The 17,025-nt window shown below is 51.7% G+C and overlaps 6 protein-coding genes across 6 annotated transcripts; 4 read left to right on the top strand and 2 right to left on the bottom strand.

Moving 5' to 3' along the window:
* Positions 1-305: 305 nt before the first annotated feature.
* GCG54_00003962 (uncharacterized protein) lies at positions 306-1,788 on the bottom strand (the record flags this gene model as incomplete). The annotated part of the gene is given in 4 exon segments (XM_045404019.1): positions 306-813; positions 861-1,282; positions 1,299-1,454; positions 1,543-1,788. 4 exon segments carry the CDS (start codon positions 1,786-1,788, stop codon positions 306-308), a joined length of 1,332 nt encoding a protein of 443 aa, XP_045257219.1.
* Positions 1,789-2,971: 1,183 nt separating this feature from the next.
* Positions 2,972-5,196, top strand: GCG54_00003961 (uncharacterized protein; the record flags this gene model as incomplete). The annotated part of the gene is made up of 5 exons (XM_045404018.1): positions 2,972-3,355; positions 3,426-3,685; positions 3,744-3,892; positions 3,978-4,312; positions 4,369-5,196. 5 exons carry the CDS (start codon positions 2,972-2,974, stop codon positions 5,194-5,196), a joined length of 1,956 nt encoding a protein of 651 aa, XP_045257218.1.
* Positions 5,197-5,662: 466 nt separating this feature from the next.
* Positions 5,663-7,379, bottom strand: GCG54_00003960 (uncharacterized protein; the record flags this gene model as incomplete). Its single annotated transcript, XM_045404017.1, has 7 exons — positions 5,663-5,770; positions 5,863-6,327; positions 6,380-6,458; positions 6,513-6,630; positions 6,691-6,810; positions 6,908-7,154; positions 7,209-7,379. The coding sequence occupies 7 exons, from the start codon at positions 7,377-7,379 to the stop codon at positions 5,663-5,665; spliced, it is 1,308 nt and encodes a 435-aa protein (XP_045257217.1).
* A 1,465-nt stretch (positions 7,380-8,844) lies between these two features.
* Positions 8,845-10,334, top strand: GCG54_00003959 (Beta-cyclopiazonate dehydrogenase; the record flags this gene model as incomplete). The annotated part of the gene is made up of 2 exons (XM_045404016.1): positions 8,845-9,048; positions 9,102-10,334. The coding sequence occupies 2 exons, from the start codon at positions 8,845-8,847 to the stop codon at positions 10,332-10,334; spliced, it is 1,437 nt and encodes a 478-aa protein (XP_045257216.1).
* A 1,548-nt stretch (positions 10,335-11,882) lies between these two features.
* GCG54_00003958 (putative oxidoreductase) lies at positions 11,883-12,940 on the top strand (the record flags this gene model as incomplete). The annotated part of the gene is made up of 3 exons (XM_045404015.1): positions 11,883-11,937; positions 12,007-12,590; positions 12,647-12,940. 3 exons carry the CDS (start codon positions 11,883-11,885, stop codon positions 12,938-12,940), a joined length of 933 nt encoding a protein of 310 aa, XP_045257215.1.
* A 1,489-nt stretch (positions 12,941-14,429) lies between these two features.
* On the top strand, positions 14,430-16,284 carry GCG54_00003957 (Cytochrome P450 monooxygenase easM; the record flags this gene model as incomplete). The annotated part of the gene is made up of 6 exons (XM_045404014.1): positions 14,430-14,660; positions 14,710-14,829; positions 14,935-15,034; positions 15,092-15,160; positions 15,216-15,806; positions 15,863-16,284. The coding sequence occupies 6 exons, from the start codon at positions 14,430-14,432 to the stop codon at positions 16,282-16,284; spliced, it is 1,533 nt and encodes a 510-aa protein (XP_045257214.1).
* Positions 16,285-17,025: the final 741 nt, after the last annotated feature.

The following is a 17,025-nucleotide window of genomic DNA, read 5'->3' as shown; positions in this document are numbered from 1 at the left end:
CCACGACACCTCGCTGCACAACAACTCAAACGTAATCTTTTTGTTTGTTTGGTGCATTTCTGATGATTCCGTTGATGCATTCAAAACTACAGAAAGTATCATGATGTTACGGCACAATTTTGCGCGGCGGATGGGCTAAAGAGGTAAAGAGGACAAGGACCCCGAGCGACAGATGGAGTCTTGGGGCTTTGTTTAATCTTCCCCATCTGATCTGTCAACTCTACAAATACGGGCCGCTCGGGTGTGGCCGGGTTTCCGAAGTTAGTCGGCCGAACACCCCACATCCCGATACCACTTCGATCACCTCATTTAGCCCAAGGCGTCATGTTTTCGTCCGTGTCGCTGCCGGATCTTGACCCCGAGGTAACCGTGATCAGAGTCGTGCGGGTGACCTGCACACCAAGCTTTCCATTTCGCGTGGAATTCTGAACAGAAGGGCCCCCATGGAGCTCTTCTTGCGATTCCGATCTATCAAAATTAGTCATAGACACCCCGTCATCCCGCATCTTGTAATAGCTGTCTGCGTGGAGTCCAGACTTTGATCGCTGCGGTGTGGAACCAGTCGCGTAGTCTGATGACTTCTGGTCCGAAGGGTTTGTTGTCTTTACGCTGATACCAAGCGCGCTCTTCACCTTGCGGGGAAGGCCAGATTCTCTGATTACCTTTGGCAAACAGGGAACGCTGAGGATAAAGAAGCCGCAGGTCATCTCAGCACATGCCCAGAATAATAAGGGGCCGATGAAGTACATTGTGTCCGCTGCTTTGGCGAACGCGATCGTATGGTCGAGACGGAAACAAGCGGCGATCGATGCCCTGGCAACTGTTAGCGAGTAATCCAACAACAGGATCGAGATGCTTACAAGATGCCAACTCCGAAGATGATCGAGATTCCAATCTTTCCTTGCAAATTCATTTGCAGCCCCCAAATGATCCGTTGTGGTAGCAGAACCATCACAATATCCGTGGCAACTTGCACGCTCGCCGACGTAAGCATTACCTTTGGCAGTGCAAAACACTTGCTAGGCACGTAGAATTCCCAGATTGCGTTATGAGGGGTGCACTGCATGTTCAGCAGAATGATGCAGAGTATTCCCCAAAGACACTGGAACCCAACGACGCCCATGCAACACCACCAGAATACACTTTTTCGTTTGTCGCCAGCGGTGAAGATTCGGCACCAGTCAAGTAGGATGGCGGTTTTGATCAAGGGCAGGACGGCTGAGTAACAACATCCATAAACAAGAATCAACTTTCGCGGGTCAGCGGTACGATGCAAATAACGCTTACAGACAACTCACATATAGAGGTTGAATGAGATCTTTGTTCCGAAGATTCCATGTGTGTACATAATAGCCTGGTGTCCAAATCATGCCGTAAGCGGCATACGCCGCGCCCCAATACGCTCCCTTTTGAATATGACAGTCAGCGGAGATATCCATAGCTCCAGTGGAAGGCTTTTCTAGACAAAAGCTTGTTTGTAATACTCACATAGGCCAGAATCATCAAAACTACTCGTTTTACCGTGTTAACTAAACCTCAAACTTTTACGGCGCTGAATCTTGAAAGGGGCGCAGTACCTTCTTCGATGCGGACTTTCTTCTCGATCCACAAACGTGCGTAGCAGCGCACAAATAGACACAGTGTGGCAATCACCATACATGCTGTTGTCACAGCCCAAGCAAGGCCATTTTGGTTGGGCGGGTTGTCGAAGTTCGGCGTGACACCCTCTGGCGGTTCCAGCGCTGGTGAGGCTAGAAGGTCTTCTAGCTCGTCCGATGACAGCGACATGGCGAGAGTTGAGAGTTGGTAGAATGAACGGCAAGCTCTGTCTCTGGATTGGAGGGAGTGCCGCAGACGAAAAGACAACCGGTCATATACACACATGCTACGCGTAAGGAGTCATTGGACAGGCAGAGCCCCGGGCAAGGGTGAGACAGCTGTGTGGAGTTAGCCGGTGGGCTGAGATGTAAAAGTTCAGACGATGGTCGGGCAGACAAAACGTACATAGCCAACGAGAGGATCAAGATCTACACACAGACTTGCCTGTACCGGATTTTGAGCCAAACTCAGGCTTCCTCATCGGCGACGCCTGACTAGTGGCACTTACTTCTGTGTCATCAGCGAAATAGTCAACGACGACCGCGCTGATCCCACGCAACAGTATGATATGTCATCTGAATTCACAAGAGCTTGAGTGGAAGAAAGATCATCGAGGGAGAATAATTCTTTTCCGCTCGCATAGATAACCCACAAGCTCGCTCGCGTAATTTGCGCCTTGTCAAAGATGCAGAAGTGCTTAAGTACCAAGCAGTGAGGGCAGAAACACTTGCAGGAAAGCATCATTTCCTGGTACATGGGAATGGCCCAATTATTACAAGAAAATTGTTTACGGTTGGAGTGTCTTGGCCACCGCGAGCTAGAATTGGAAATTCTTCTGCCCAAAGCGGCGAGTTGCGGAACACTGTTAATGTCAATATGCGTTGCGGGTGTATGGCATACCCCAAGTCCAACGGTCATTCGCATCTCGTGCCATAAAATGTTAGCATACTCCACCGAGACCGACGACAGCTTCATGTTGGCGCCGGGGACGCGACTCAGGTACCAGGTAGAATCAGCAGTTCGGAAGCGGGTTCTGGTCCGCGACCCTTGCACGCTAATGGAAGATACCTTGAAAGAGAGAACTTGCAAGGGGTCCAAAGAGGGGCTCTTCAACGGCAACGCTTTTCAGGATGGCAGAAGGATTCTTGTCCCCGCTTGCCGTTGCGCTTGCCGATTGCAACGGTCAGATTCGGTCGCAGATACTACTTTATGTCCAATTCCCTCATTACGGGCGGCTGTTGGCTCAAGATTCACCTGCTGTATGCATCATTAGCTTCCCTTCACTCCCTACTGACACGCAATTATGACTGCAGGTAGGTGATTTCGAGATCAAATGCCGGCAGCTTTACTGACGTAAGGATGAACCAAAGCCATGGAACCAGTCAAAGTCCCCATTGAATACCCCCCACTTGGGGATCTGCGGAAGATGATGGCCCAAAATCCTGTCCCTGTGATCGCTCCTGGAACCGTGCAAGAGGGTTCCATGGGTGGCGAGGAACCGACAGAACAAGCCCAGCTCGCGTTGAATGCATTCAATTCTGCTTTGGAAACCCGCGATGCCGCTCGTCTTACGGAATGCTTCTTTCCTAACCAGGCCTTTTGGAAGGACCAGCTTGCTCTGACATACCATCTACGGAGCTTCTCCACGCCATCCGGCATTGCTGCCGGGCTTTTGGAGACTACGCAACTGAGGGACATTGTTGGCGGTCTCAGTATCAGTGCCTCAGCTCAGTTCATCCCGGCCACCCCAGTACTGGTAGGTAACAAATACGACATCGGACGTTTGATCAAATCGACAAGTGATAGAAGAGCTAAGTATACTCCAGCAATTCATCGATTGTGCGGCAATCTTCCGAACCGCCTCACCGGCCGCTACCTGCAGCGGTAGACTCATCCTACTTCCCGTCAAGCGCCAGTCCGATGTTTCAAAGGAGAGCATTGAGTGGAAGATTTGGATCTTGAGTACCAAGCTAGAGAATCTTGAGATTCATCCCGAAGATGAAAGTCTTCTCAAGACACCCAAGAGACACCTAGTGGGAGTGGATACTATTGAGTCTGATGTTTTCATCATTGGCGGCGGTAACGCGTAGGTCACCACCCATACATCATTATGCAGAGATCCAAGCTAAGTCTTACTACTGCAGCGCATTTGCCCTTGCCGCTCGTCTCAAAGCTTTTGGAGTCGACAGCGTGATGGCCGAGAGGAACGCCAGAGTGGGTGACAACTGGGCTCTTCGGTACGATTATCTGAAGTTCCATGTGCCGACCACTTTTTGCCAGCTACCTTATTTGGGTAAGCCAGCACACCTGACGCTCACGTGGCGTCCACCATTGAGCCATATTCCGGAGAGCTTGCTAATCTTTTCGTTTCTATGCAGGCTACCCGGATGAGCTTTGTGGGGATCACTTGCTCACCAAAGACGAGTTAGCTGAGCAGGCTCGACGATACGTGGAAGCCCTCAATCTCAATATCATCACATCGGCCAAGATCAAGGCGACCTCGTATGATCAATCGACAAAGCTGTGGACTGTCAAGTTCCAGACTCCTGAAGGAGAGCGCACTGCCATATCGAAGCACCTCGTACAAGCAACCGGAGTTTCATCCCAGAAGACGTACACTCCGGAGATTGCAGACGAGCATCTTTACAAGGGCGTCAGCCTTCATTCGGCGGATTTTAAGAACGCCATCCTTTTGAAGGAAAAAGGTGTGAAGGTGAGACTTTTCCCTTTGAGACCATTTTCCGTACTTGCTGACGCGCTAGCCCCCAGTCCGCTATTATCGTCGGCTCTGCAAACACAGGATTCGATGTGCTGCAAGATTGTCACGATGCTGGTCTGAAGACTACCATGGTTGTCCGCTCACCGACCTACATTGTGCCAGTTGAATACGTTTGCAATCCCCGAAGTCTCGGAGCGTACAACCTTGGTGTCGACGCCGGCGACAGGATGTTCTTGACATTGCCTGCATGCATCGACGGCCAGCTCGGCCGCGGTCTCTTCGCTCAGTTTGCCCTACAAGAGCCGGATCGTTACGCGTCTCTCGCCGCTGCAGGCTTCCCTGTTCTCGACAGTCGCGACCCCGATTGCGCATTGATGCACAACCTCCTTGAGCGCGCCGGTGGGCACTATGTCGATGTCGGTGCTACAAGCCTGATTGCGGATGGGAAGGCCGGCCTCAAAGCGGGAGCCGAGCCGGTGGCGTACACCGAGACGGGCCTCCGCTTCTCGGACGGCAGCATCGTTGACGCGGATGCCATTCTGTGGTGCACCGGCTTTGCCGACAAGAACGCTCGGAAGACTGCTGCCGAAGTCCTTGGCGGTGGAAACACGAATGGCAAGGTCAACGGAGATAAGAACGTTCTCGGTCCAGAGGACATCGCAGCCCGTCTCGATGCTACCTGGAACCTTGATGAGGAGGGCGAGATCCGTGGGGTGTGGAAGCGCCATCTAAACATGGAGAACTACTGGATCATGGGTGGATACACCCAGCAGCATCGATGGCATTCACGGACCCTTGCGCTGCAGATTAAGGCAGCCCTTGAGGGCGTACTCCCCTCGGCTTATCGCGATACCCCGACTCTGAAGATGTCCGCATAGAGTAGATAATTATCATCCAAGGCCAATTAAAGAATCTTGGTCACCGATGTTTTACTACTCAATCGTTTCTCGGAGCGGCTACGTCGGTTGTTTCCAGTCAGTCAGGCGGCATTCACACAAGCTTCTCAGGGGCTCCTCAGTTCTTGATGTGTGTTGGCGGGGGCGGCAACACATGTTTCTTTGACAAACTGGGACATGATTCCATGCGCAGTTTTCTTGAAGTATGTATCTGGCATAGACTGTTTAGCCTTGCCTTTTTGGGGCGATGAGAGGAATCAATTAATATTGCCGCGAGAATAACCCCTTGATTCCGGTCTCTGCCCCTGGCTTGTCCCAGATTTTGCGGAGCTTTGCGTCCGGGTACTGACCTTCCACCATCCCATGTTCCTCGGAGACGCCTCTTTATCAATGAACAAGAGATATTAAAAAAGCGAAGATTGTAAAAGGTACTATTTGGTACTCGTTGCTAGATTTCGGTTGCCAATGCGTTCTTTTCTGAGTCTTCGGTAGTTTTGCCAGCACGACCAGACTGATCTTCATCAATGTTCGGCCGCTGGAGAGCCATTCCGTTCGGCTTGAGCCAGGTATCAACGGTCCAACCACTCAAAATGTTCGACTCAACTGCAGCCCACGTCAATAACAATGTTATTTGTTGCTGTAACGTACAGTAAAATTCCTCGTGCAGACAATTCCCTGCGCTGGCTCCGTCTTCTGCAAAATCAACTCTTCACTGTTTGTATCCGAGGGTACGGCCGGGGGGTAAACAGATGTCATTGGGTCCCCAAAGTTCCCCATATAGCGCCCGGCATGAATCTCGGTTGTGGTCGGTGACATCTGTTGCTCTCTGATATGTATTGCACCCTTCTTCTGTAGCTCGTATTCGTCCTGCAGGTTTCCTTCGTGAATCACAGTTCGCCTTTTGCTATTGACTTGGGCTTTACTACCACCCGTCTCGGCGCCCAGTGGTGTTCGACCGCTGTGGTTGTATCTCTCGTAGCTGGGATAGTAGCCAGCAGAGCTGTTGATCTTCAAGTAGCGACCGACGAGAGGTTTGAGGAAGGAAGCGCATGCTGCTATGATGCCGATATTGAGTTGGAGACTGCGCAGGCCCTTGTGGTTAGCCGCAGAGAACTTGAGACTCGATGTTCCATTGCTCGATGACCTACTTCTGCCAAAAGTGAACCCAATAGTCAAAGATAGCGTCAGGGGCGCCGCCGGTTGTAAGCATAAACACGGCTTTGAGGATTCCCATCAATACAGCGCTTTCCATTGATGAACGTCAGCACAGACGGAATGTTGTGATGGGACACACTCACAAATATCCTAAGTTGAGGATTGCTATCACGTATATCCTGACTCGAAGTTTCATCTTCAGGCTCCAGATGATCGGAATGGGCAGAGCTCCCAGGCAGACGTCGGTGAAAATATTGCACGCTGTGGATATGAAAATCAGTCTGTATTACCTAGCTTGGCAATGTGAAGACTTCAACTTACATATGTTCCAGTATGTGAGGTTGAGGAAGACATTGAAGTCGTGGCATCTTGGATCAAATGGATTCATCCATTGGAATTCCCACCATCCCGAGTAAGGGGTGCAGTAAACAAACAGCCAGACTATAGCTTGGATTGAATATGCAACAACGAACCCTGTCAAAAAACAATACCCCGTCAACTTCCTTTCAAGCGGCTAAAGTTGTCTTAGGCATCATACCCATCACGGCGTACAACGACCACTTGTACCAGTTGAGGTCTCTCTTCAGTCGGAGCAAGGTGTATGCCATGGAAATTCTCAACAATCCCATAGCCACTCCATCCGAGATCACTGTCTTCCAGAAGGTGATTTGCTCGAATTTTATTCGTTCGTCAACCGCTATCGTTGTCGCATGACGGCCGAGGCCGTGTGGTATCTGGAGGACTAGGCAGATCCACGATGCCAGTGCTAGAAGCTTGGTTCGAACCTAGTCAGCTGAGGTGCCTCAGGTACTTGTACAAATCTTTCAGGGTGGGCGTACAGCAGCGACGACAATGAGGGCATCATCTAGACCAAATGCCCTGAGAACGACAACTCGGGCGTAGATACGCAAAGAGACGAAAGAGAACGCTAGAAAGTGAAAGGCGCCGACAACGCCGACGATTCTGGCCGCATTGCTCTCGTTTGCGTACTCGACGGACTGACCGTCCATTGCAGCAGTTGATCGGCGAAGGGGAAGGGATGAAATTGATGGCCGTGCTTTCGATGGACATGTCCCAAAACCATGACTATCCTGCTCACAGTGGGTCTTTGACAGTTTAAAAAACAAGGGCAACTTCCTTCTCCCTTTGCACACGCCAATCCTTTTCATCGCAAGACCATCCCGATGAAGAACCAGGAGACTTGATCCGGAAGTTGATTCTTTGCGGACTCGAAACCGTCTCGGTCACCACCCACTTACCAGGATCGAGAGAGGAACAAGCTCTTGTCCTGCCGAAGGATCCAATCAGGGCTACAGGTGTTCACTTGGAGCTTGGAAAGGGGCTCCACTGTATGCAGTGTGGTGAGTGAAGAACGCCACCGACCTGCAGATGTGTATCGGACTTGGCCTCGCAGGTTGCATGATACATCATGAGTTTGACCATGCCATGGAAAGATCTCTCTCGCAGGAGATGAGGACTACGTAAGTGACAAGCCGCAAGGGCGGAAATACCTGGGCGCCACACGTGTTTATCCCTCATTTCAGGCGATTCGACGGGGGACATTTCCCAGATTGGCCTGTCCAGATTCATGGATCTGATTTTGCCACAGGGGGCTGGCACGAAGAAGAAAAAGGAGGGTTACCACGTGGTAACCGTCGGTGAACAAGAGCATCGAATCTCTCATGCGAATGGTTTCCGTCAGGAGCAATGATCCGCTTACCACAGCAATCTAGAATATTTCTCCTTTACATGGCGCTTTAGGGACGACTTCTCGTGAATGCTGCGGATGTCTTCTTAGTCTGTGGCAGCTTTTAAGTGGGCAGTTATACCTCTCGCAACATGTTCCTGGCGAGAACCCCGGGCTTTTGGGGGCGGTTTTCGCAGCTCAAAACTTAAACAGCGAGACGTTTTGGTCCGGAACCGCAACCGGATATCCCGGGAGGAACCACGGAGATCGGAAGACAGACGTTGCCACCGGGGAGGTGGACCGATGTGGCATTTTGACCCCTGCATTCAATCCCAACACAGCCCCATAGAAGGATGCGATTGAATGCGACCATGCGTGCAACTGTAGTGGTGGTTCGATCGTGGGAGATTCTTCCTGTTGGTCACCGTCGTCCGACACCTACGTGTGATGTGTGCGGTTCCTCAATCGCAATTTCCGGCGTGCAGCGGCGATGGTCCCAAAGGGCAGGATCCAAGAGGCACAGCAGTGGCCAAGACTCTTCGGCGTGGGATCCAAACCGAAATGCGTTCGCGACTGCTTGGAAGTGTACCGCGGTAAATGAATTCCACGCCATTGCTCATGTCGGCATACTGCCGGCATGTGTGGGATAGCGAAAGAGGCGGATTGGTGGTGTAAGTCGACTACCGGCTTGATCTTTAAAATCTCCGTGGTCCTCAAAAGAGTCACACTGCAGCAGTCACAGGCACATCCAGCAGCGTGCAGTACGAATGTGGCGTTTCTTGGTCGGCATGCATACCAACAAGATGCGTTCAGCTTTGACCCTCGTGGCCTCACTCCTCCTTCAGGGAGCTCTTGGTGCACCAACATGCAGTACCCAGACCATCTCTCGAGACGTTGTTGTCGTTGGTGGTGGTGCGGCTGGTGCTCATGCTGCCGTATGGCTGCGCGATCATAACCAGACTGTGGTTGTTGTCGAGAAAGCCTCCCAGCTTGTGAGTTTCTCGAATCTTTCTGCTGTTGTCTGCGTTTTGACATTGGCATACAGGGCGGTCACACAGCTTCTTACTATGACCCAGTGTCAAACAAGTCGATCAACGTTGGAGTCCAAGCTTGGATGGAGTACAAGAACACCTTCGACTTCGTTCATCGCATGAACGTATCAACAAGCGGTTCGATGCAGTTTACAACACTTGACTACAATTATGTCGACTTCAGGACGGGCGAGCCGACAGACTTTGCTGCACCTGCATCCGACGACATGTATCCCGCCTTGCAGAGATATCTCGATGTCATTCTTCAGTATGAGGACATGGTCCTGCCCGGCTTCGAAAACTTCCCTGAGCCAGATGATATTCCTGAGGACTTGTTGATGCCTTTCGTCGACTTCGTTGAGAAATACAACCTTGAGGCTGCTGTTCCCCAGATCTGGGACTCCACTGCCCAGGGCATCGGCAACACCATGGACGTGCCCACCTTGTTTGTTGTGCAAGCGTCTGGCATTCCTATGGTTCGCGCTCTGTTAGGAACTGGCGCCGCCGCTGTTCCGGCTTCGGGACGTTTGTACGATTTATACGAGGCCGTCGAGGAGTTCTTGGGCGATGATGTGTTGTACTCAAGCACCGTCTCCTCATCAAGTCGAACCGAGGACGGTGTGTCCTTGGAGGTCATTGGAGCTGATGGCAAGTCGACTTGCATAGAGGCCAAGCGCCTTCTCATCGCCTTCGAGCCTACAGCAGAGAGCATGGCACCTTTTGATCTCGACGAGACTGAGTCCGAGGTCTTCGACAAGTTTGACTTCGCAACAGTCTATGCAGGCATTCTTCAGCATCCCTCATTGCAACTCAGCACGGCCTATTCAAATAGGTTGCCTGAGACCGGCTCCAGCAACAACACAGTCTTCCCGACTCCCTCTCAGGTCGGTCGCATTGACTACCTCGGCGGAACCCAGAATCTCTTCCAGTTCACGGCAGTTGGCACTGAGAGTGATACCTCCGAGAGCATGAAGACACTTATTGGCCAGTCCATTGATACAATGATCGAGGCCGGTACTATTCCCGCTTCAAACGGCACGCTCAGCTTCGCTGCATTCGCAAACCACGGCAAGATGCACCCGCGCGTTACGGCTGATGACCTTCGTGCCGGTTTCATCCAGAAGCAGGTCGGCCTTCAGGGTCACCTCTCCACTTGGTATACGGGAGCTGCCTTTTCCGCGGGCTTTTCGACTGTTGTATGGGAGTATAATAACGTTCTCCTGCCCAGCTTGGTAGCAAGCCTCTAATCATTCTGAGAGGTATGGTGTCGACAAGGGAAGGTTTCCCTGCCATGTGTCATGGAGACCGGTTTATAGTTTCAAGGGTTTTCCCCTTCATGTACATATTTTACACATTAAGACTTAATTTGGCCATGAAGCTTCATTCCATAAGCCATTCTAGTCGGAAAGATAACCGCATCGATGCATTGATGATAGGTGCCCACTGAGTGGCCGTCAAGAGTGGCGGGGCCATCCAATCGCGATCGCGGTTGGGTACGTCGCCGGTCTGCCAACTCGTTAAGTGGAAAAAATGTGGTCAGTCTTTGTGCCGCGGTGTCTGAAGATCTGTCAACCTTTTCACCTAGCCAGGCCCATACTCTGGTCTCTCGCGAGGCTCTTTCCTGAAAATGAACAAAATGGTACTAGACGTAGCATTCATATCTCATCGGTGAAGTCCCCACAACATGCATTCCGATGCCGCCACATGCACAGGCGGCCGCGCGCCGTTGCGCTGCAGAAATCAGGACATGTGGAAAAGAGACTCCGCAGTGGAAACTGCCGCAACTTTCCACTTAGAGAGGCGTTTGCCGCGTTCCCCGGTTTCCGATCCTCTTTTCCTATCCTAAATAGGATGTGACTCCGATCTTCCCTTGTTGCATTCTTGTTGGTGGTCTCGATTTCCATCAACCCCCGCTAATGCGAACCAACGGTTGACAAGGATGATATGGCCTGGCCGTGTTGGCGCAGGGGTTTTCGGGAACAACAACGGAGGTCTTTCGGACCAGATTTACTCTGCAGGCGAATTCACATTGATTTTCAGAAGAAACTAGTACGTAAGATTCATCGAAGGAGGGTCAAGTAATGAAGTAAACATGCCGATAAGCTTGGCGAGAAGAACATACATTGGGTGAGGTAGTGCGACAGATACAAACCGTTCGGGGATTGACTCTCATATGATGTACGATGTTGATGCTAACTAAGTTTTTGTTGATGCCTCCTCTGCTTTCTCGCAACATGACAGCAGTCATATCCATGGATTGTCAAGACGTTTGATTTTTGAAAGTATTTGGCGATGTGATGGGAAACGTAACACAACGAAACGATTCAGCATCAAGATTGGTTCCAGCTAAGCCACCTGCGTCTTCTAGATGAAAATAAGCTTCAATGACTTGTGTGTTCAATTTCGATCTTAACCCTCTCCCGCAAACCTTTAGTGGCCACCACATAGTAGCTGTCACCAACTTGATTCTCAGGGGCCTGGCATTATTTACCCAGTCACGTTGGCTCGGCTGCGTACTCCGTGCTACAAGCGCTCAAGTCAAACTCTCAGAACTCACATCAACTCAAAATAATCGGCGTCGATGCGGGGTTCTCATAGTGCCCAGCCGCGTCATCCCACCCGGGGCCCGGGTCCGCTCTTCCTGCAGTTTGGCGACGATCTAATGTGGGAGCTGCTGTAGTCTTGAGAAAATCGCCGAATGTCATGCAGTGTTTCACTCATATTTAACACTTCTGGTTCTCTGATAGTACCCGCGGACCACAGATGCTCACTCTTTAATCATACGACACTCCAGCATGTCTACTTACGAAGTCAATGGCAAGTTCGCCATTGTCACTGGTGGTGGCTCAGGTACGTAAATTTCCTAAACCCTGGGACAAACTTTGGATTGGCATTAACTCTTCGTCCTTTTCGCAATAGGTATCAACCATGCTTTCGTTCAATTGCTATTAGAAGCCGGCTGCTCGGTGGTCATCGCCGACCTCAAGCTCACAGCAAATGCCGAGGCCACAGTGCAGAAGTACTCAAAGGAGAACGCCAGCTCAAACGGAGCCTACGCTATTTTCCACAAGACGGACCTCGTCGACTGGAGCCAAATCAACTCCTTGTGGGAGACGGCACTCAAGACGTTCCCTCAGGTCGATATCGTTTGCAACGGCGCAGGTCTCTACGAGCCTCCTTCCAGCTCCTTCTGGACCTTGCCCGGCGTCTCTCCCTTAGCGAAAGACGACGCCAACGCCAAGATCGGGCAGTACCAGACCTTCAGCGTCAACACCATTGCCCCGATCCGCTTGGCCCAGATCGCGGTTGACTACTGGCTCCAGAACCGCCACATCAAAGGCAATATGATCTGGGTAGCGAGTATAGGCGCATACGTCCACTCGGTTCACACACCCACGTACTTTGCCAGTAAGGCGGCTGCCATTAGCATGGTGAAGAGTCTTGGCCGTCTCCACAAAGAGGTCGGAATCAGAGTCGCGGCCGTCTGCCCTGGAGCGACCTATGTAGGTTCATCCCTGCCTCAGTTGGTTTCTTTGGCAGTGTACTAACTTCATTCCAGACTGAGATCTTCCAACCCGAGTATTGTCGTGACCGAATCCGGCCTAATGACCTTTCCATGACACCGCAGCAGCTTGCTGGTGTCATGATGCGCGTGCTTACGGAGCCGGAGTTCGGTGATGGCAACATCATCGAGGCCATGATGCTGGGAAACAAGAAAAACTCGTCATTGGGGGTACGAGAGGTGCCCATGCATCTGCTCTACCCGTCTTGTGGAGCTGGTGAGGATCACCATCTGGTAGAGGAGGAAGAGAAGATGGTGGTGAACCTCAAGGATCATGGGATGCGCGGCTAGATGCTTGTCAACTCACACTATCACATGGCATGTCAGGTCGTCGCAGACTTTGTCCAGAGCCCCCAACTTAGGGGATCAACAGAAACATGTTCAACATTGCGGGAGTGACTTTGACTTTTGATCACCCCTGCAGAGACTAGGCGGGTCGACGCCATCCTCGAGAAGCTTGAAATGCCCCGGCTCCACCGCACTAGACTCCAATCCAGCGATGCAAATTTGCCTCGTTTTCCACAACTCCACAACGTCTTGACTATCGTGGGAATATAAAATTCTTTCCGCGACTACCCCAGCATCCACCAGCGATCCAAGGGTTTCCGAAGATCGCATCTGGGAGGGTGGCCGAGTTGGTTATGGCGCCAGGTTAAGGTCAGCTTAACATCTGTTTCCTGGTGGGGCAACCCGCGCGAGTTCGAGTCTCGTCCCTCTCAAGATTTCCGTTTTGCCTGGTGTCACAATCGTTAGGTTGAAACAAACATGACAGGGTGTTGATAAAGACTGCGTGTTGATTACACGCATACGAAGTAGACAACTCTATTTTGCCGCAGTCAGGTTTAAAGGCCGCGTTGGAGTTTTCGGTCTTTTTATATGTGCGAGTTGTTCTCATGGCATGTCTGTGCAGGGAAGATGCCTTGACTTTCAACTAGCGGTGTGCTTTGACTCGAGATGAATCGTGGTCGATGTTGTCGGCATGCAACCCAAGCGGTGTGGGCTTGTATCCTTGTTCTCGGCATTGCGAAAGCAACGTTGACAACTCTCCAATGACACCCTCGGGACTTCTGAATCTAGAAATCTTCCGAGCTGCTGCAAATATAACATGCCTGAATGGTTATTCATCAGATTCAAGGATGAGCTGAACATTGACGGGATGAACAAAAGCACTGTAGGCAGATCTTAGTAGACTTCGCAACGAGTAGTCCCTCAAAGGTGTCAGACAACTCGTAGCACCATTGCTATAGTAGATAACAGGGAATAGGGAACTCAAAAGCAACTCGCAGTACTTCCCAAAATAGAGTAGATCTACAACCAGGGCCAACATTAGCGAGTGTATCCCTCCGGGCCTCCTCATCCGATCGCACGAGTAGTCAACAATAAACTTTCGGGAGTTGTATCAGCACAGACGAGACCGGCGGGTATCTCCAACGGCCACGGCCACGGCGGCGTCAACGCCCCCGACCACCGAAATGACTAAGGTCGCATCCACAGTGACCACGATACTTTTCATGGGCTTTCCAACGTCTAAACTCTGAATGGTTCCACGGAATCGTCCGGATTCAGAACCGTCCGTAGTAGTATAAGGCGACGGTCGTTCCCCCGCACTGGTGGCGCGATGATTTGCCACCTTTTGACGACTACCGATAGTTCCGCGGACTTGATCGCTTAGTTTATTTCGGAGGGTAATTCCGTTGCTGTTCTCGGTCTCGGAAACTCAATTGTGACACCCTCAAGCTGTAGCCCGAACACTTTTCTGGTGGATAGCGAATCAATCAGCATGCTCACCGTGGACTTGGTCACTCGATTGGCGGCATTCCGTCCTGGAATATTCCCAACGATTGCGTTTTTGGCAGTGTGTGTCGGCGTTCTCGGCTGGTATTGGAGGGAGGACAGGCCGTATCGCGGATTCAAACTCATCGGCCAAGAAAGCGGCGACTGGTCTTATCAGAAAGCTCGGCTGCGATGGAACTCGGATGCTCTCGAACTACTGAGAGATGGCTTTGAGCAGGTGGGACTGGCTTCAGACTGAGTGAAGAAACATCTCTAATCCAAAGTAGACAAACGGCAAACCATTTCAGGTCCTCTCTCCTTTCGGCCCCTTGGTCATGTTACACCCACGCATGTCCGAAGAGATCAGGAATGACAAGCGATTCACTTTCACTGGCTTCATTGAGAGAGTATGTACCTGTCTTTACTTTCTTACTTATCATTCTCTTCGAGCCAATCGCAATCCAGTTAACGCTCTGCGCCTTTACAAGAAGACATACTGACCAACTTTGAAGCACTGGCTCACTCGCTACCCTGGTCTCAACGTCCTTCAAGACGGTCTAAAAGACGAAATAATTCAAGAAGCCATCCGCCGGAATCTTAACCAGGAACTCTGTACTACCTCCTCTTCGTCTCACATCCGTTAAGCGCTTGACTAACACCGCCCGCCAGTGCACATAACCGAACGTCTCTGCGAAGAAACCAACCTCATCCTCAAAGAACAACTCCCCGCATCGAAAGGTTTCCCACCCATTTTTATCTTAGAATCTCCATCCCGTGCTAACAAACTCCCCAGAATGGCAAGAAGTGAAATTCTTCCCCGTCGCCTTGCAGCTCTCCTCGCGCCTCTCCGCCAAAATCCTCCTCGGCGACCGCCTCGCCCGCTCGAAACAATGGGCAGCCCTCTCCATCTCCTTCGCCTCGCTGATCCTCTCCGCTGGCCGCGACCTCCGCCCATGGCCCGTCCTCCTGCGCCCGCTCGTCCACCGCTTCCTCCCCTCCCTCAACCTCCTCCGGTCCCAAATCGCGCTGGCCAAGGAACTGATGGAGCCCGAACTCGCAGCAGCACGCAGCCAGACCCGAAAAGACGCCGACGAGAAGTCAAAGGATTCGCTTTCTTGGATCGAGGAGGTCCGCCGCGGGCGCGAGTTCGACGTCGTTGCCGGACAGCTATTTCTGACTTTTGCAGCGATCCACACCACTTCTTCCATCTTGACTGCGTTGATGTATGATTTGCTCGCGAACCCGGAGTACTTTGGACAGCTGCGAGAAGAGATTGTGAGAGTGTTCCGAGAGGAAAACGGTTGGAGTAAGAACAGCTTGTATAAGCTCAAGTTGATGGACAGCTGCTTGAAGGAGACGGCGCGGCTACACGTCCTCGGACCTCGTAAGCAGCCTCGCACTGTGATTATGATCTGTTACTAACATCACGGGGCGTGGCAGACATGTTTAACCGTAAGGTCGAGGCCCCAGTAACCCTCTCCGACGGCACGCACCTCCCCAAAGGTGTCCACGTCAGCATTTCGATGTGGCAGAACCGTGACCCGGCCATCTGGGGGCCCGACGCGGACAAGTTCGACGGGCACAGGTTCCTCCGGATGCGCGAGCAGCCTGGGCAGGAGAACAGGTGGCAGTTCGTCTCGACAAGCCCCGAGTGGCTTGCGTTCGGGCATGGCATGCATGCATGCCCGGGCAGATTCTTTGCGAGCAATGAGATGAAGATTGTGATGGTTCATCTGATCATGAACTACGACTGGAAGATCATTGGAGAGAAACTGCCAGGCAGCATGTTTAAGAGCAGATTCGTGCCGGACGTCAAGACTGTTGTGGGATGTAAGAAGAGGGAACCCGAGATTCAGCTATGAAGGGACGTGGCATAGAACAAGTAGACAAAAGAAAGGTTCAACACAGGACAGATGCTGTTGACCAAGCCCACGTGCCGACAAGAGAAAGACAACGAACATTCCAAGGACGATGACCGACAACGACACCAAAAAAGGCAAAAAGAGAACTGGAAGTTTCAATCGCTGACGGGAATTGAGCCCGACGTGGGGGTCGAACCCACAACCTTGAGATTAAGAGTCTCACGCTCTACCGATTGAGCTAGCCGGGCGATTAGAAACCCAGTGCTGGCTGGAAATTGTTGCAGGTCTGAGGACGTAGAGCAGATTATGGAGCGCGGGAGGAAGAGGTGTGGAAATCAAGGTGAAAACTTTTTTTTTTGATCCTCGTCCGGGGCGGGGCCGGAGCTGGGTCCGGAAATGGGGCCGAACCATCACGCGCGGACTTGTACTAAGAGAAGAACCCTGAGTCGTGGGGCCCTGTTCGTCTAGTCTCTGCGGCACCATCCGCTGCAAATGTGCGAATTAAAGTTGCGGGATGTTTGGCCATGTTTCAAGGCCCCTAGAGACGGTCCGTTTGTCTAAACCAAGGGCGACGTACGTCACTGAATGCGCGCGGAAGAAGTTGCTGCTTTGGCCAAGACGTGACTTACGCGACCGAGACCATGAAAGGTTCGCGAGTCGTCGACCATGCAGGTGTAACGGCTGGTTAACAAGGTGGTGTTTACACTCGATACCACGGCGACCAAGGATAAGAAAAACGTT

The sequence above is a fragment of the Colletotrichum gloeosporioides genome (assembly GCF_011800055.1).
Source record: "Colletotrichum gloeosporioides strain Lc1 chromosome Unknown consensus_103, whole genome shotgun sequence".
Taxonomy (NCBI): domain Eukaryota; kingdom Fungi; phylum Ascomycota; class Sordariomycetes; order Glomerellales; family Glomerellaceae; genus Colletotrichum; species Colletotrichum gloeosporioides.
The sequence above is the reverse complement of the archived record's forward strand: the minus strand, read 5'-3'. Positions and strand labels throughout refer to the sequence as shown.